The 18139-nt window shown below is 71.9% G+C and overlaps 2 protein-coding genes across 2 annotated transcripts in view; both read left to right on the top strand.

The window, feature by feature from the left end:
* The window catches only part of KIF1A (kinesin family member 1A), a 42780-nt gene extending 37993 nt beyond the window's left edge, over positions 1–4787 (top strand). The window contains 6 exon segments of the mRNA XM_037524298.2: positions 109–186; positions 564–688; positions 1247–1399; positions 1692–1884; positions 2407–2525; positions 2778–4787. Coding sequence (XP_037380195.1) covers positions 109–186; positions 564–688; positions 1247–1399; positions 1692–1884; positions 2407–2525; positions 2778–2820 — 711 coding nt within the window. The 3' untranslated portion in view covers positions 2821–4787.
* Positions 4788–9358: 4571 nt separating this feature from the next.
* On the top strand, positions 9359–17578 carry LOC119255242 (aquaporin-12-like). The gene is made up of 4 exons (XM_037522186.1): positions 9359–9965; positions 10542–10658; positions 12936–13111; positions 17321–17578. Exons 1-4 carry the CDS (start codon positions 9359–9361, stop codon positions 17576–17578), a joined length of 1158 nt encoding a protein of 385 aa, XP_037378083.1.
* Positions 17579–18139: the final 561 nt, after the last annotated feature.

Genomic DNA, 18139 nt, shown 5'->3' with positions numbered 1-18139 from the left:
CCCACCCGATACCCGCCCTCCCGCGAAGCATTTGGGGTGCTCGGCGCTGCTGCCCTCTGGGGTGCCCGCACTGGGCAGCCCTGACCGGTGCGCTTGCTGTCCCCGCAGTGCCTGCGCCTCCTGACACACACGTTCAACAGGGAGTACGCGCAGGGCCACGTCTGCGCCAGCGCCAGCGAGAGCAAGGTGCGCGCCTCCTCTGCCCCGGGGGAGGGGAGGGGCCGGCCCCCCTCTCAGCGGCCTTCTCCCTCCTCCTGCAGCCCCTGCTCCCCCCAGGCCGGGGTGGCCGAGGCCTCCCCCATGGAGCCCCGCGGCCGGCCCCGGCCCCGCTCATCTGTCCTCATGCCCAGCTGTGTGCGGCCTTGGCCCCTGGTGCGGGGCCTCCCACGGCCCGCACTGAACACCCTGAAGTGGGCTCAGGCCACCCCCACGCCCCTCACGCCCCTCACGCCCCTGGAGGGCGCCGGGGTGGGGCTCCCTAGACAGGCGGTAGACTGGGCGTGGGGCGCGGGCGGGGGCACAGGCGGGGGCCGCGGCCGCGCTGAAGCTCGCTCTCCCCCCAGCTGTCCGAGATGTCTGTGACGCTCCTGCGGGACCCGTCCATGTCGCCGCTGGGCCCGCCCACGCTCACGCCCTCCTCCACCTGCCCGTCTCTGGTCGAGGGGCGCTACGGGGCAGCTGACCTGAGGTGGGGCTCCCGGGCGCAGGGCCGGGCGGGCGCCGGGCGAGGCCGCGGTCCCCCCTCCCTGTCCCTCGTGCCGCTGAAACGCACGTGTCCAGTTCAGGACACGAGGGCGCAGGGGAGTCGCGGAGCCCTGGGAGGGGGTGGCCGCGCGCCCAAGGCCGCTCCCCGCACCGTCTGCGGGACCCCCATGTCCCGATGCCCCATGGTGGGGGGGCGGCCGCAGGCGTCCCCAAGTCTCTGGGCTCCTTGTCTTCTCCCGTGAGGAGAAAGAAAAGGGCCCCGGGCCTCTGGCCCTTGTGCTGGGGCCTCCGGGGAATGTCCCCAGCGCGGAGTCACCCTCGCCACGACTGCGGTGCCACCTTCCGGTGGGGGCAGGAGGTGGCGGGCGGGGAGCCCCACAGACAGCCCGGGCCAGGGCGGGCAGCCTCCTGGGACGCGGCCGGCAGACCGCGGGTGCGCAAGCTGCTCTGGGGGGTGCTGCTGGCCCCGGGCTGCCCGAGGGGAGTCCCGGCCAAAGGAAGCTGCGGGCAGGGGTGCAGCTGCTTGACTCGGCCTTCTCAGGACCCCCCAGCCCTGCTCCCGGCCCGCCAGCCCCGAGCCTGAGCCCCTGCCAGAGGTGGAAGCCAGGCAGGTCCCCTCCCCGGTGCGGGTGACCGAGGTGGACAAAGAGCCGCAGCCGCTGCTGGTTCCAGACATCCAGGAGATCCGGGTCAGGTGTGTGGGGCCCGGGCAGGCTGGAGAGCACAGACCGCGAGGGCAGCTGGGCGGGGAGAGCCCGGCGATGTCCACACGTCCTCCCGCGGCCGGCGTGTCCACTAGCAGGTGCTCCCTGGCCTTGTGCCCCAGGTCCCCGCTGGATGGCCTAGGAGCATGGGGTGCCGGCGAGGGGCAGCCTCGGCTTGGAAGGGCTTCTCCGCTTTATAGCCGGGGAGACCGAGGCCAGGGGAGGGGTTGCTTGGTGCTGCCCGGCCGGAGGGCACCCCTGAGGCCAGCGTCCCGCCCGCAGCCCCATCGTGTCCAAGAAGGGGTACCTGCACTTCCTGGAGCCCCACACGGCGGGCTGGGCCAAGCGCTTCGTGGTGGTGCGGCGGCCCTACGCCTACCTGTACAACAGCGAGCGCGACAACGTGGAGCGCTTCGTGCTCAACCTCTCCACGGCGCAGGTGGAGTACAGCGAGGACCAGCAGGCCATGCTCAAGGTGCGGGCGCGGGGCCGCGGGCGGGGGGCTGCGGGGCCGCGAGGGTGGTGGGGCCGTGAGGCGGGGCGGCCCCCGGCTGAGGCCACCCGGATCCCCGTCTCTCCGGGCGATGGCCGGTGCGGGGTGCAGGGACAGGGCCGGCAGTAGCCGCTCCCTCCTCCTGGGAATTTGTGGGGTGGCCCTGAGCCGAGGGCCGGCGGGCAGTGGCCCACAGGGTGGAAGGGGAGCCGCCCGCGCCTACCAGGCCGGGATGAAGGGGTTAGCAGACCCCCCTGCGCCAGCAGCGAAGGTCCTGGGCCCCCGTGGGAACGCGGATGCCGCCAGGGAGCCCCGGGCTGGGGCGGGGCGGGGGGGGGAGGTGGGGAGGCTGCGCTCAGGGCGGGCTGTGCCCCCTGCAGACCCAGGCAGCCCTCTCAGGGTCTTCTCCTGCCTTCTGGACCCCGGGGGTCTCCGCGGTGCCCTGGGGCGGGGGTGGTGGCCGCGGGCCTTTGGCTCGGCCCTCACCGCCGCGCCCTCCCGCAGACGCCCCACACGTTCGCCGTGTGCACGGAGCACCGGGGCGTCCTGCTGCGGGCCGGCAGCGACAAGGACATGCACGACTGGCTGTACGCCTTCAACCCCCTGCTGGCCGGGACCATACGGTAGGCCCCCCGCCCCCCTCGCCCTCCCCTGCCGGACCACGCAGTAGGCCCCCCACCATGCGGGTCGGGCACAGGCGCTCGCCTGTGTCCGGGTTGCTCACGGGGTCCGACGCCCCAGAGTTTCAGATGCCGTCCACCCACCGGGCGGCCCGAGGCGGTGTCCCGGGCCTGGAGGACGGGGCCGGTGCCCACCTCTGGCCCCCGGCAGGCGGGAAGCGGGCGCCTCGCCTCACGCCTCGCCCCGGCCCGCAGGTCCAAGCTGTCCAGGAGGAGGTCAACCCAGATGCGGGTCTGAGCCCGCCGCCCGCCGAGACGCAGCCCGACTCCGCCCCTGTCAGTCCAGCCCGGCCTCCAGCCCCCGGAGGCCCGCCGCGCCCCACAACCCGGCGTCCCACGACCAGCCCGGGGGCACCTCCTGCCTCCTCGCAGACAGGGCGCCCCGCGGGGCAGTGGCAGGGCGCAGGCGCGAGCTGGTATTTTTTTAAGCATAGACAGACTTATAATTAACCGCATTAGTTAGCGACGTGGGCCCCGGCGCTCAGCAGTGGACGGAGACGTGTCTATTTATAAGTATTTATTTCTAACGCCTCACATAGGCCCCTAGTGGGCCCCGGACCACCCCGTGTCCCCACCCGCCTCTCCCGGCCCCCTCGGGACAGACAGCGGCAGCCTCAGACCTCGGCCAGGGTGTGCAGCGGCCGGCGGCTCTGGAGGTCCGAGCGGCAGTGGGCGGCCACCCCGGGAGCCCCGGCGGAGCCGCGGCCAGGGCCGCCTGGGCGGAGGTGGTCCTGGTGGGCAGAGGGAGAAGATCCGGATCCCCCGCGGGCCAGGTGTCCAGGCCGCAGGCTGGAGGTGGGCGGGCGGCTCTGGGGCTTCAGCTCCCGGGGGGGAGGGCCGACCGCTCAGGCGGCCACTGTCAGGGGCCTCTGGTGGGGAATCCCCTCATCACGGCATCTGTCTGACCCTCTGCCCCACCCCCCGAGACCCCGGAAGGCACGGACAGGGCCTCAGCAGGCTGCACGCTCCGGCCACAAGCCGCCCTCGGGGTTCTCAGGGCCCCGCAGCCCCTTTGGGGCACACCCGGCCCCTCAAGGAAACCAGCAGCAGACCCCAAAGCCCAGCTGGGGGCAGCTTCCTCTGGCGCCCCAGAAATGCCCCTTGCCAGTCCCCCAGCACACCCTCACCCCACCCTGTGACCGCTTCCCCCCACCAGGCTGGCCTGTCCGTGGCTCCCCGAGTGTGGGGGCTGCTCCGACTCTCCCGGGGCCCCCTTCCAGGCTCTTGTTAGGATGCAGGATGAGGTGCCTGTGGTGGGGTCTGTGCCCCCCAGAAGCAGAATGGGGCGTCCAAGCCATCGCACACACTGGCCCGGGATGGGCATCGGCCACCCTATGGGTGCAGGGTCCCATGTCCCGCAGACGGCCCCAGACAGCACCAGCACGGGCCGGGGAGGGCGGAGGAGGGCAGGGGAGCGGTGGGTGTGCACCTCTGAGATGAGCGGGCCCTCGCGCTCTCCGGGGAGGAAGGGGAGGTGCTGGGCCTGACCCGGCCACTCAGGTCAGCCAGCCTGAAGCCGGCCTCGAAGGCCCTGCCTCCCTGGCACAGGTGTCTGAGGCCAGGCAGCCCAGCGCACCTGCCCCTGCGGGCGCCCCAGTCCTGGAGCCTCCGTGGCCACGGAGGCCCAGCTGCTTCCCTTTGCCCTGTTGCCACCTGGTTGTGGTGAGGGGGGCCGCATGGCGCCCCCTGGCCATGCCCCCGGCCTGCCCCAACACCACTTGTCATCCGGCTGAGGACTGGACAGGGCCACGCTGGGGCCTCACCCCCAGGCAGACGGGAGGCGGTGTCCGCTGGCACCCGCGGGTGAGGAAGGAGGGGAGATCCGGACAGCCGGCGCCCGGTCGGCGCTTGTTCTCACGTGGGGTGCTGCTCGGTCTGAGGGTGACCGCTGCCCTCCCTGCTCCCCACCTCTGGGGTGAGGTCCGTCCTTGTGAGCCGAGGAGAGTTCAGGGAGGGGCGCTGGGGGGCAGGCGCCTGAGAGTCCCCCCACCCCTGCCCTAGCAACAGAGATGCGGGTCCAACCACAAGCAGGGCGGCACGCACAGACGTCCGCAGGCGTGTGCACACGAGCGCACACGGACACACAGGTGTACACAGACATGCTCGAGCTCTCACACACGCTCGGGCGCACAGGCGTATGCACACCCCCTGCGGCAGCTGTGGTGAAGTGGTCTCCCATGCTCTGCCCGCCCACCCCACCCCACCCCCCACCCCCGCGCCTCTAGGGCGCGGGGAAGACCCCCCAAGTGTTGCTGATGCTGCAGGTGTGAGGGGTGGCCGTGCCAGTGCCCCGTCCGCTCCCCCGTACACCCCGGGAGGCACCTCGTTTATGCCTGGGGCCGGGCCAAGCAGGCCCAATCCCGGCGGCCTGTCTCCTGCCTGGCTGTCCCCCAGCTCCCCAAGACTTGTACATACGTGCCCCCCACCCCCGCCCGCCGCACCCTGTGCTGTGTGCGCTTGCGTCTGTGTAGCCCCCAATAAACGCCTGCCGAGCAGCACCCGGCCTCCGCCTGCTTCCTCCGCCTCCGGGGGGCCCTGGGTGGGCAGAGCCAAGCCTGTCCCGAAGCGGCGCCCCTCCCCGGTGGGAGGCAGAGGGCAGAGCCCCAGCAGCCGGTCCCGCGCTCACCTGCCTGCACCTGCCGCGGCCCCAGGAGCCCTCCGGGGGCTCAAGGCGCCTGCCAGGTGTCTTTGGGCTGCGCCCCGGCCCTCGGGCGCGCTGCTCCAGGCACTGCGGGGCCCCCACCCTGACGGAGCCCAAGACCGAGCTGGGGACACCGCTGCCCTGCTGGCCGCCGGGGCGCTGGCCGGGCAGCCGCACGCACCCGCGGGCCCCTCGGGCGCCCGGCCCTCCCGGGGTCCGCAGGCCCCCCGCGCCCGCAGGATGGCAGGGGCAGCTGGGCACAGCGGCCACCCGCGTCTTTCCTCTCCCACTGGGGGACGCGGAGCCTGTCCTTTGGTCACCAAGGGAGAGCGACAGCCCTTGGCGGGGTCCGCCGCGCCGGCCCCACGCGCCAAAGGCCCCCCGGCTGCCCCAGGGCTCCCGCCCGCGCCGGTGGAGGCACACGGCGGGACCGACTCCGGCGCGGACAGGCCGCCCTGGCGGACCGCACTGGCCCTGGGAGCCCGGAGGCCCTGCCGTGCCCGCGTCTCCACCCCGCGCGCTGCCCGCAGGCCGCCGCCCCCCCCCCCCCGCCGCCCCCGCCCCCCCGTCCCCCCCCCGCCCCCCCCGCCCCCCCCCCCCCCCCCCCCCCCCCCCCCCCCCCCCGCCCCCGCTCCCCCGCCCCCGCCCGGCGCGGCAGGACCCGTCGGGGTCCCGGACCCCGCGGCTGGGCGGCCCCGAGACCCGCTGCTCAGCACCCGCCCCCGCCCTTCTGCGGGGCCACCGCGTCCCTCGGGCGCGCAGCGGGGCTGGTCTCGCTCTCCGGGCAGCGGTGGGGGTCGGCCCCGGGGTCTCCCCTGAGCCCCAGGGAGCTCCGGAGCCAGCGGCTGCCCCTCCCGCCAGCCCAGCCCGCCCCTGCTGGCCCCGCCCCGCCCCGGGCTGGCCACGCCCCGGCTGGCCACGCCCCACCCCAGCTGGCCCTCCCCGCCTGCCCTGCTGGCCGCGCCCCGCCCTGCTGGTCACGCCCCTGACCTGCTGGCCCCGCCCCGCCCTGCTGGCCCCGCCCCTGTTCGCCCCGCCCCGGCTGGCCCCTCCCTGCCTGCCCTGCTGGCCCCGCCCCACCCCGCTGGCCACGCCCCTGACCTGCTGGCCACGCCCCACCCTGCTGGTCACGCCCCACCTTGCTGGCCCCGCCCACCCCTACTGGCCACGCCCCCGCCCTGCTGGCCACGCCCCTGTCCCGCTGGCCACGCCCCCGCCCCGCTGGCCACGCCCAGCGCGGTTGCACGGCTGTGGACTCCCGGGTGTTACCAGCCAGTCGGGCGAGGACCGGCGGCCAGACAGAAGGAGACCTGGACATCGCGCTGGTGTTTGTGAACTAAACGGCCGCGGGTTCAACGTCGCAGGAGAAACGCGGAGACGCCGTGACGGGGGAGGCGGACGCTCGGGCCGCTCGGGCCGGGGCAGCGCGGGGCCGGCGGGCGGGGAGGGCTGGTCTCGGGGCGCGGCCAGCGCAGCTGCAGGAAGACACAAGCGCGTGGACACCCGCGGCCCTGGAGAGCGGCCCACGCGCGGGGGACGTCCAGGAGGGGAGCGGAGACCAGGAACCGGCGAGCCGGCTCTCGAAGGGGCGGGCGAGCTCCGCACCCCGGGGAGTGCTCAGGAGGGAGACGCCGGGAGTGGGCGCAGGGAACAGGCGGTGGGACGTGGAGGAAGACAGTGGCATCCGCAGTCCCGTGCCACACGCTGGGCAGCGCAAGGCAAGGGAGTAAGTTTCCTGAAGGGACGCTCGGCCAGAGTTTACCGGGAAGACAGGCGAGCTGGCTGGGCCTGCCCACGGGCCACTTAGGGTCTGAAGTTTTAAATCTTCAGTTTAAAAATCGCCCTCCCCAGCGCTGGCACACGGCCAGGCACACGGGCGGGCGAGGCCCGCTCGGCACAAGCTCTTCCAGAAGCGCCACTGGCCCTCGGCCGTCCGCACCGGCGGGGCACCCCGCGCCACAGTGCACCCCGACACCGAGACAGGCGAGACAATGAAAGCACAGCCCAGTGTCCATCACGGAGACGGACGGGCCCCCTGAACACCGCCTTGCCAAAGTGGATCCGAAGATCATGAAAATGGGGGCACTCCCGCCAACTGAGGTTCATCCTGGAAAAGCAAGACCGGCTCAAAAAGCAGCCCGGGAGCCCCGCACTGACGGGCAACAGGGTCGTTGTCCCACAGACCCCGAAGCAGGAGGCAGAGTTTGAGTAAATCCTTTAACTAAATCCTCCGAATCAGACCCGTCAAGATTTGAGGAAGGCCCTTCAGCGGCGGTGGACTCCCCGCCCCAGGGGCTGTCGCAGAGCCACGGGGCCACGCTGCTGCCCCAAGGTGGACAGGCCCAAAGCCGGCTGGGCCTTCCTCGCCCCGGGTGTGCTGGCAGAGCTGGGGGGGGGGCAGGGCCCGGCGGAGAAGCCACTGCGCTCACCTGGGGGGGCTGCTCAGGTAGGGAACTCACAGGAGGTCCCAGAAGGTCGCCAGGTACCAGCTGAGGCGAGCCGGCGCAGAGCACAGGGCCAGTGCCCAGCACGACTCCGCTCCACGCAGGAGCAAGGGCAGTTGGACATTAGAATTAAAAACGCCGCCCCTGGGTGAGCGCCACCGGGAGCCGCAGGGTCAGTCTAACAAGACGGTGCAGTGTCCACCTGCGGGGCCACAGGTCACACCGGAGAGGCCCAGAGAAGACCCCAGTGGACGAGCTGTGCAGTACCCAGACCCCAGGTCCCCGCACGCAGCTCCCCAGTCCCCGGCAAGCCCGACGCATGCGGGAACAGCCTGAGCAAGTCCAGGGGCCGCTCTTCCGAGCAGGTCCGTGGGGAAAGCGGGCAGCTCTGCTCCTGACTGGCCCCGGTGGAAGCCCCACCCAGAGCAGGGACTGCTGTGCCATCCTGGCCCGGAACCCAGACCCCAGAACAACCCCCCAGCCCAGACCCCAAGCCCACAGACCCCTGGGTCCGTGGGGCACCCTGCGGACACGCAGCCTTCGTCCACTTGGGGTCTCAGGGCAGGTCCTGGATGGAAACGGGAGCCCCGAAGCTAGAGAGAGGGCGTCGTGCCCGGAGGCCGACGGGGACCCGGTGGACAGACCGGCCGGGTCGCCACGGGAGAGGAGTCGCTCACCCGGGAAACACCAACACCTGGTGGAGTCGCTGGAAGAGCCCCCTGCGACAGAGCCAGGCCAGCCCTGAGTCCCTGGGCCCTGGCGGCCCAGCCCACAGCCCCCTGGGCGCCCCCCTGGGAGGTGACGTCCCCAAGAGTGGGCTCGCAGGCGGCTCCCACCTTCCCAAGGTGAGAGGACGCTGAATGAAGATATCCACCCGCTCCCTGGTGGCCATCAGCGAGGGGCGCTGCAGGAAATATTGGCCCCAAGCAAGCAGCCCCCAGATCTGGAATGACCTCACCTGGAGCGAGCCCCCAGATCTGGAGCGCATGCAGGGCCAGCCTGGCCTGCCCTCAGGAGCAGGGGGCCACTTTGGGGATCTGGGACCCATTCTGGAGGGGGCTCCTGTGATGCCTTCTCTGCCCAGAGGGAGGGCGCCCACGTCGCAGTGCCCTAGGGTGGGGTGTGGGGGCGAGCCTAGGGGAGGGGGCCTTCCCAGCTGGATAAAGAACATCCATGAAGTCCCTTCACTTCCTGGGCTCCCTGTGCTGCTGAGGTGGTGACCCCGAGTCCCGAGACCCAGCCCTCAGGGCCCCGAGCCCTTGCAGCAGGTGGGCCCAGCGTGGCGGCCGCCCTGGCCCCTGGTGGGCTTGGGAGCCGAGCCCAGGGCGGTCCCTCTAGGCCTGCGCCACCGCCCGGGCTCCTGGGACTTTCCTGCAGCTCAGTCCTAGGCCTGGGGCCCGGCCCGGCCCGGCAGACGGCCGCCTTGCAGGGGGAGCTGGCGGTGGACGCATGGTAGGGTGGGAGCTGCCGGGAGCCGGGGCTGCAGAAGCTCCGGAGCAGCTGCTGAGCTGCGCTGGCCCCGGCCCCGGCCAAGCAAGCGAGGGGCCGGCCGGGGGCGGTCCTCTCTGGCGCCCGCCTCTGGGGGCCAGGTGTGGCGTTCCCAGGATGCGCAGGTGGACTCGCGGCACCTGCCCCGGGGCCAACACGTCAACTCGGCCGCCTGCGCAGCCGCTCTCCTGGAGGCCCGGGCCATGGCCGGCCTGAATGTGTCCCTCTCCTTCCTCTTCGCCACCTTCGCCCTGTGCCAGGCGGCCAGGAGGGTGGCCAAGGCCCTGCTCCCAGAGGGCGCCTATGCTGGCTTCGCCCGGGAGGCGGCAGGCGCCGCCCAGCTGGGGGCCTGCTGCCTGGAGATGCGGATGCTGGCGGAGATCGGGCCCTGGGCGGGCGGCTTCGGCCCCGACCTGCTGCTCACCTTGGTCTTCCTGGTCTTCCTGGTGCACGGGGCCACCTTCGACGGGGCCTCGGCCAACCCCGCCGTGGCGCTGCAGGAGCTGCTCCTGGCCCGGGCCTCCCTGGCCGGCACGCTGCTGAAGCTGGCGGCCCAGGCGCTGGGCCTGCAGGCGGGCTGCGTCCTCACCAGGCTCTACTGGGGCTGGGAGCTCAGCGACCTGCACGTCCTGCAGAACCTGATGGCGGCGCACTGCAGCTCCACCCTGCGCACCTCTGTGGCCCACGGCGCGCTGGTGGAGGGCACCTGCGCCTTCTTCTTCCACCTGACCCTCCTCCGCTTCTGGGACAGCCCTCCAGTCTACAGGGTGCCGGCCGTGGCCCTGCTGGTCACCACCATGGCCTACACAGGTGACCCCTGGCGCCCTGAGCCCCGTGGACACCCGGGCTGGCAGCCACAGGGAACAACGGGGTGAACGTTTCCCAGGAGCCTGGTGGGGGTGGTGGCCAGCTGGGCAGGCGGCCCGTGGGGGGCCCGGGCGGGGCCCCAGTGCCATCAGCCCGTCTGTCCCAGCTGGGCATCCGTGAGTGTCCCGTCCTCATGGGGGGCGGGCAGGAGGCAGCCGGTTCTGCTCTGGAAGCTCTTGCATCCCTGTCACCCCCTCTAGGGAGCCAGGTGCTGCCTTTCTCCCTCTCCTCGGTCTCCCCCAAACCCCTGCCCGTCTGGGTCCCTCCCCACCAAACTCACAGCCCGCTCCAGCCCAACCCCCACCAGGCGCGCCTCGCCTCTCTGCTTGCCCCTCCCTGTCTGTGTCCCAGAGACGGCCCCCAGGTGGAGGGTGGTAGAGGAAGGGGGGCCTGTTCTGGGGCGTCAGAGTGGGACCTAGGCTCCCGGCCCCACTGGCCGGCCGGCTCCAGCCCCACCTGGCCGCAGAGAGGGGAGCAGTGGGGGCGCCCGGCCCGGTGGCAGCTCTGCCTTCCTCGCAGCTGGGCCCTTCACGTCCGCCTTCTTCAACCCCGCCCTGGCAGCCTGGGTCACCTTCCGGTGCTCGGGGCACACCTGGCTGGAGTACGCCCAGGTGTACTGGCTGGGCCCGTTGACAGGTGAGGCCACCGGGGAGGCGAGGAACTCTGGGTTGTGCTGAGCTGCGAGTGGCCTGCTGGCTCCAGGTGGAGACCCCACAGGGAAGGCAGCCGGGGGAGGGAGCCTGGGAGCCAGAGAGGGCAGGCGCGCCACGGAGCGGTGGGCTGCGGGCACTGCAGGGGGGGTGGGCAGCGGGCGGGGCTGAGCCAGGGCGTGGGCAGAGCTGCGGGGCGGGGGTGGGGCGGGGGCGGGGCTGTGGCCTGTGGGCAGGGCGGGGCTGCGGGAGGGGAGTGGGCGGGGCTTTGAGCGGGGTGGGGCTGCAGGGAGTGGGCGGGGCTGTGGCCTGTAGGCGGGGCGGGGCTGCGGGAGGGGCGTGGGCGGGGCTGTGGGGCGGGGGCAGGGCTGTGGCCAGTGGGTGGGGCGGGGCTGCGGGAGGGGAGTGGGCGGGGCTGCGGGAGGGGGAGTGGGCGGGGCCGTGGGCGGGGCTGCGGGAGGGGAGTGGGCGGGGCTGTGGGCGGGGCGGGGCTGCGGGAGGGGGAGTGGGTGGGGCGGGGCTGTGGCCAGTGGGTGGGGCGGGGCTGTGGGAGGGGGGAGTGGGCAGGGCTGTGGGCGGGGCAGGGCTGTGGGAGGGGGAGTGGGCGGGGCTTTGAGCGGGGTGGGGCTGCAGGGAGTGGGCGGGGCTGTGGCCTGTAGGCGGGGCGGGGCTGCGGGAGGGGCATGGGCGGGGCTGTGGGGCGGGGGCAGGGCTGTGGCCAGTGGGTGGGGTGGGGCTGCGGGAGGGAGTGGGCGGGGCTTGGGCGGGGCTGCGGGAGGGGAGTGGGCGGGTCTGTGGGCGGGGCGGGGCTGCGGGAGGGGGCGTGGGCGGGGCGGGGCTGTGGCCAGTGGGTGGGGCGGGGCTGTGGGAGGGGGAGTGGGCGGGGCTGTGGGCGGGGCAGGGCAGCGGGTGGGGAGTGGGTGGGGTGGGGCGGGGCTGGTGGGGTGGGGCGGGGCTGCAGGGGTGGGCGGGGCTGTGGGCGGGGCGGGGCTGTGGCCTGTGGGCGAGGGTGAGTGTGGGTGGGGGCAGGAGCGGGCTGCTGTCGCGGGGCCACGTGGAGCTGTCCCCTGAGTGTCCTCGTAGGTCACCGGTCATGCTGGGTTTAGGTTTTGCTCTCCTCCAGCGTGACCTCCTCTTAATTAGCTACTCACGACTGTAAAGATCCTATTTCCCTTAAGTCGCGCCCTGAGGTTTCCGGAAGGACATGAATTTGGGGGTCTCTGTTCAAGCCAGCACGGCCTCTAACTGCACAACTGCAGTGGGCCGTGAGAAGCCCTTATAGGGGTTCCTTTGGAAAACTTTTGGGGTGCAGTGGGGAAGAAACTGGGAGCTCAGCACCCGAAGCACATGGCGCTCGTGTTCTGGGCTTGGGAGGGACCCTGCGTCCACGCACCTTCTCTCGAGAAGAGCCCCATGTCCTGCCAGGCGGGCACAGACTCCCACCCCCTCCTAGGTCCGTGCACCCCCACAGGGGCCGGTCACCGTGCCCCGGTGCAAGTGGGCTCCCGCTGTCTGCCCTTTGCCTCCACTTATGGGCGTGTCGCCCACTTGCCGTCAGGTTCACGGTCGCCCCCTCGCCAGCCCCGTCTGCTGTGCTGGCACTGCTCCCGACAGCCCTTTCTGTCGTGTGAGCGGTTTCGGGACACCGAGAGGCAGACGGTGCCGCCTCCCTGGCGTTCCCAGTGAGAAAGCGCGGTCAGACAGCGCCCCTGGCCGTGAGGCGTGCACCCGCCGCGGGCACCACCCTGCGCCCACCTGTGTCCGCCACCTTTGGGAGCAGGTGGGACCGGTGGGCACCCCAGGAGGAAAGGAGGTGCAGCAAGCAGAGCATGGCACACGTGGACACCGGGGCATTTCAGGAGTGGCTGGAGGCAGCCAGCGTGCTGGTCCTGGCCAGGGGCTCCCCACGCAGGAGTTTACACCAAACTTGAAGAATCTGTGGCCCAGAACTTGGCCAGGCCCAGCCCTCAGATGCCCTGCTCTCCCGCGGCGCCTGCCTTGTCCCCTTGGGCCCCTTCTGTCCTCATCCCTTTGCGGCCGGCCCAGGAGGCACAGGCCCCAGCCTCAGGGCTCTCAATTCCCAAGGGCTTGTCCCACCCTCAGGGGGCAGGCACCCACCCTGGGGGTGCTGGCAAGAGCCAGACCCAGGTCCAGGGGAGGCCCCCAGGTCTGGGCCCCTGCCCCTGCAGCGTCCTGGGTGCCCAGTTGTCTGGGGGCAGTGAGCGCTGCCTGGGGGCCCGAACGCTGACGTGCAGCCTTGCAGGGATGGTCCTGGCGGTCCTGCTGTTTCACGGCCACCTGCCTCGCCTCTTCCAGAGGAACCTGTTCTACAGTCACAAAAGCAAGTACCGCACCCCCAGAGTGAAGCCCGCTCTGGTGCCTGGAGGCACCCGGACACCCACCGAGGGGAGCAGCAGCGGACAGCCTGGGCGGCAGGGGGTGGGCAGGACTGGCAGCCCCTGAGCTCCAGCTGCACCACCACCTGGTGAGGGTGCGGGCCTGAGCCGCCTGGGCACCCGAGCGAGGGGAGCAGACTCCTGCCCCTGGAAACCAATGGCCAATAAACTGCTCCTCATACCCCCTGTCTTGCAGCCACAGACTTCTGGGGGGTAGCAGGGGGCAGGACGCACAGCTGGGGCTGTCCTCCCCAGTCTCTCCCGCCTCCCTGAGCAGAATCAGAGCCAGAGGTGAGTCGGGCAGAAGACCCGAGTGGGTCGGCCTGCCCTGGGAAGCCTGAGGGTGCCCAGTGCTCCCTGACCTATGGCCAGGGCGAGCACACCCACAGCCTAAACCTTCCAGCCCACTGAGGGCAGCAGCTGCGCCGGGGGCTGAAGGAACGGCAGGCCCCCATGCTGCAGCACCCCACCTCAGAGCAGACGCCCCCAGGCCTGCGAAACCAGACAAAGCCAAGCGCTATGGAAGGCTCCAAAGCGAGTCAGCCGCTCCCTCCCCAAAGATCTGGAACTTCACACCCAGGAGATAAAGCCCCTCAGGCGGGGGCCCTGGAGCCCCTTCCAGGGTTAGCATCAGCCTGACCCTGGGGCGGGAGGGAGGGTCCTGCAGGCGTGTCCTCCTGTGCCGCTTCCTGGGGGCGGGCGAAGGGGAAGGACCCAGGCAGGGGGCGGCGCCCCTCCTCTGTCTGCTCCCGCAGCAGTGACCCCCTGGGGAGGGTGAGCAGCCCTGGGGAGAGGCCTGGGTGCTTTCCAGGGGCCCAACAGGGCGTCAGAGAAGCTTCTAGAAAGGGAGCGTGAGCACACGGGGCGGCGACGGGACAGGGTGGGCCAAGCCCTGGCCAGCAGTCTGTGTGGGCAGGCGGGGATGTCGCTGGGGCAGCCTCGGGCAGAAGCCAGGGCTGGGGGAGGAGGGGCTCCCGGGAGGGCCGGACAGAGGCAGGGGCAGCGCCGCCCGCCAAGAGGCCCCGCCCTGCCCCCCCACCCGACCCGGCCCCGCCCCCGCCGAGAGGCCCCGCCCGCCGAGAGGCCCCGCCCGCCGAGAGGCCCCGCCCCCACCGAGAGGCCCCGCCCCCGCCAAGAGGCCCCGCCCCCACCGAGAGGCCCCGCCCGCCGAGAGGCCCCCGGGCCGGGCCGTGGGTCCGGGCGCCGCGCACAGCCTGGGCACGGCCTGGGCACGGCCCGGGCTGGAGCCGGCCGGGGCGGCGCGGGTGGCTGGGCGGGCGCCCCCCCGCCGTCGGCGCCCCAGACGTTTCAGGCGTTTCCCCAAATCTGTAGTGGTCGGTGGGACTTGGGACAGACACGTCCGTGCCCACGCCCACGTGCGCGCTTGTGTGTGTGTTGGAGATTCACCTGTTTGTCCACACGCGCCGGCGCGGGGGGCGAGCGAGCCCCCAGAGCCCGAGCGGGGGCGGCGCAGGCGGAGGGACCGAGGACGCTGCTGGGGGGCAGCGGGCGGCCGGAGGGGTCCGCGCGCCCTGCCGGACCCTCCTCCGGGGCCGGGAGCAGCCGGGGATCGAACCCGCGCCGCGGAGGCCGCGGGCCGCCTGTGCAGTGCTGACTGGCGCTCGCCGCCGAACTCTGGGTCGGACCTTCTCGCTGCAGACCGCGGCGGCTGAGGTGTAGCCAAAGAACTTCCAATGTGCGGCGCGGGAAGACACTTGAACGTGACATGTCAGCGGCGCGGGCTCCGAAGTCCCTCAGAAAATGGCTATTGACTAAATTTCCAAATAAAACGTAGCGACGTAGAAAACAATTTTGATGTTTCAGAAACGTCATTTTTTACAGGTCTCCCACCAGGAGTCCCCACGATGCGCATCACAAAACGGACGCGTGGGAACTCGGTGACGGAAGGGGCCAAACCTCCTGACTGCCAGTCTGCTCTGAGCTGGCCCGTGTCTGCCATGCAGCGGGCCCTCGGCACACACCTGTCGGAAATGGAGGCGTGTCTGGCACGATCCCCAGGTCTCTAGTTTGGGAGTCTAACTAGACGCTGATGACATTAATTAGTGGAAATGACAGAGTAGGAACAGGAAGAGTGAGGAAAAGAGAATGAACTCGAGACAGTGATGGGAATTCAAAGGCGGAGTCTTTCACATTGCTCAATGTCGCAGAGAGAGCAAATATAAAAGGGTTAAAACATCACCCCGGCAGCTCCGCGGGGACCCCAGCTGCGGCGGCCGAGGGCCAGGCCAGGGCTCGGCCACCCTGGCCTCCAAGCCCGCAGGCCGGACCAGCGCAGCGTCGGGCGCGCACGGGGAGACCCCAGGGAGCGGGTCCCACCAGAGAATGCAGCAGGGCTGGGCTGGCGGGGCCAGGGGACTTGCGGGGGAGTCTGGGCCATGACCCTGGGCCTCCCGGGGCGGCTGCTCGTGTCCTGGGGTGCTCGGGCACAGAGCTGAGGACAGCCAGGTGGACAGGCCAGCACAGCCAGACGACGCTCTTCCCTCCCTCCCAGGCTGGCCTGGCCCGGAGCCCCGCCGCCCCCACCCCCTCCCCTCGGGCGGGGGCTGAGCAAGGTCCCGCCGCCCTCTCTGGGCCCTGCTCCGCCTTCAGCTCCGTCCCTCCCTCCCTGAAGCCACGGGGGCGGGACGTGGGGGGCGGGCAGGTTTGGGGGTCCCAGGGGCCCCCAACTGCCTGCGACAATCCCAAGACTTTGGAAACGGGAAGAACAAGTTCAGTCAGAGCCACTTCAGAGGACACCGTGGCCTCGCCGCACCCCAGGGTTCAGTGTCGGGCCTTCCTGTTGGAAATCAATCCTGGGGTACCCGGCACGGAAGCTGAAAGAGCAAAATCAAAATCAAGTCCCCCAAACTAGGGGACAAGATGGGGCCGCAGCCTGCAGCGCCGCCACGCGGGGCCCATCTGCCCGCGCAGCAGCCGGGCGCTCTGGGTGCGCCCCTGGGCAGGGCCTCCCCCTGGCCGCGGCCACGGCGGACGCCAGCAGGTGCGGGGAGCCCTCGCGCCTCGTCGGTCACCCGCAGTCGGGCGGGCCCAGGGATTCCGACGGCAAACATGCCCCAAACAAGGGTGCAGACAGAACCCCAGCGGCGGACCCCCCAGCGTCATCCAGACAAAAGTTCTTCTGCTCCAGACCTTGCGAGGCCCAAGTCTCTCCAGGAGGATCCCCTGGGCTTTCAGTGTTGAGGGCTGCCGCGTGCCCCCCCGCCCCCCACCTGCGGCTGCCAGCGCTGCGGGGCTGAGTGGGCGGGCGGGGGTGCCACGCCGGCTCGCTCGTGTGGGGACACTCCCGGGGGCCGGCTCCGGGCGGGGACGGGCCTCCTGGCCTCACTGCTCGGGCACCCGTGACCGCACGTCCTCCAAGCGGAGACCTGGTAGGGCCGCGACCCCAGGGGCAGCACGTCACAGGGGACTGTCCCCCCGCCCGTCGCTCAGGCAGCCCAGCGGGGCGGGGGCGGCACGGAGGTCCGCCCGCTGCAGGTGGGTGGGGCCGGCGCCGCCGGACAGGGCAACCTCAGCCGCACACAGACGCCGCGGGCAGGGGATCCTGGGTCGGGCCCCCATCCCGCGGGAGGGCCCCCCAGGGCCTCAGAACAGGCGCTTCGGGCGAAGACGCGGGCTCGCCCCAGGGATGAGACCGCAGGCTCGCGGCCCGTGTGTCTGAAGGCTGGCGCCCCCGTCCCGGCACACCCTGTCCGCACTTGGGCCTGCCCAGGCCTCCACCCTCCAGCCGCCACCACCAGGACCCGGCATGGGCCAGGTCACCCTGGGTCTGTCCCCCAGACACCGGGGCCCCCGCGCCCCACCCTGATCTCCTGCTCTGTCCAGTCCCTGTGCACTCTTTGGGGGTTCCTGTGGGTGAGGGGCCTGACCTCGCTGGGACCCCATAGGCACAGATGCTCTTCTGGGGTTCTGCTGGGAGACACCCCAAACCTAAGAGGTCCTGTAGGACTCTGAACAGAGGCCAAGGCCATCTCCCTGAGCCAGGCTGCTGAGGGGAGGCTTTGGGGTGACGGGCCCTGACGCCTGCCCTGCTCCCGTCGGTCAGCACTGCCCTGCCCCCGCCCCGCCCTCGGCCACGGCTCAGCGACGCCCAGTGCCAGTTGGGGCTGGTGACTGGCAGTTTAGAACTTTGGGAGCGGCGGGCAGTGCTGGGCCAGGAGCCGCCTGCCTGGTCGGCCCTTGGGTGCCGCCCCTGGGGCTTGGCCCCACACCGTGTCCATCCTGTCTCTGCCAGGGACAAACGTCCACAGACTTTGGGGACCCACAGGCTTGGGGGGCCACCGACCTCCTTCCTAACCACCTGGACAGTCCCGCAGGCATGGGAGGCCTGGAGGCCTTTCCTGCCCCCGGGGCGGCGGCGCTTCTGTGGAGGACACGGCACAGGTGCCCAGTGGCCCCAACGCCCCAGCCATCCACGTGGGTCACCAAGATGGACCAGCTGGAGCCCCAGGGGGCTGAGCCAGGCCGTCCCGGGGCTGCTGCCCTGGCCTGAGAGTGGCTGGGGACGGACCCCACCCCGGCGTGTGGGACCCGGAGCCGCCTCGGGGAGCCCGCGGCCATCGGGACCTGTCCCCTCCGTGAGCAAAGCCCCGGCCAGCTCACACCCGAGCTCAGCGGCCCCAGCATTTGGGAGCCTGGGAACAGACACGGGCCGCCCTGGACTCGGTCCCAGGCCAGGGGCCCCGCGGTGGGGCTCGGCGACCCTCAGCTCGCTCAGAAGCCCTGGCTGAGCCGCCGCCACTGAGGGCCAGTGGCCGGGCCCCCTAGGGAGAGCCAGGAGGGGCCCTTGTGCTGCCCCGGGGGCGGCCATGCCCTGGCCCCTGGGCCTGTGGTAGGGACGGGGCCGGGGCTTCGAGGAGCAAGAAGGCGTCCACGGGGCGGCCCTGCCTGCCCGCGCAGACCCTGCCCACAAAGCTCAAAGCTGCAACCCCAGACCTGCCTCAACTCTGCAGCTGGGCGCCCTGCGGGGCCCACCCGCTCTTCCCAGAGCCCGTGGGCTGCCCGCCCCAACGCCAGAGGCTGCAGAAGCCCTCGCTCCTCCCGGCTCCCCGTC

The sequence above is a fragment of the Talpa occidentalis genome, unplaced genomic scaffold (genome assembly GCF_014898055.3).
Source record: "Talpa occidentalis isolate TD23 unplaced genomic scaffold, MPIMG_talOcc4v2.1 talOcc4.3, whole genome shotgun sequence".
Classification (NCBI taxonomy): Eukaryota; Metazoa; Chordata; class Mammalia; order Eulipotyphla; family Talpidae; genus Talpa; species Talpa occidentalis.
This window is presented reverse-complemented; position numbering and strand designations above follow the sequence as displayed.

Excerpts from the sequence above, each read along its gene's own strand:
- LOC119255242 (XM_037522186.1), top strand. The coding sequence starts at position 9,359 with ATGGCCGGCCTGAATGTGTCCCTCTCCTTCCTCTTCGCCACCTTCGCC. Across the intron at positions 9,966-10,541 it reads CACCACCATGGCCTACACAG|CTGGGCCCTTCACGTCCGCC; the intron begins GTGACCCCTGGC and ends CCTTCCTCGCAG. Across the intron at positions 13,112-17,320 it reads GACAGCCTGGGCGGCAGGGG|GGACAAACGTCCACAGACTT; the intron begins GTGGGCAGGACT and ends TGTCTCTGCCAG.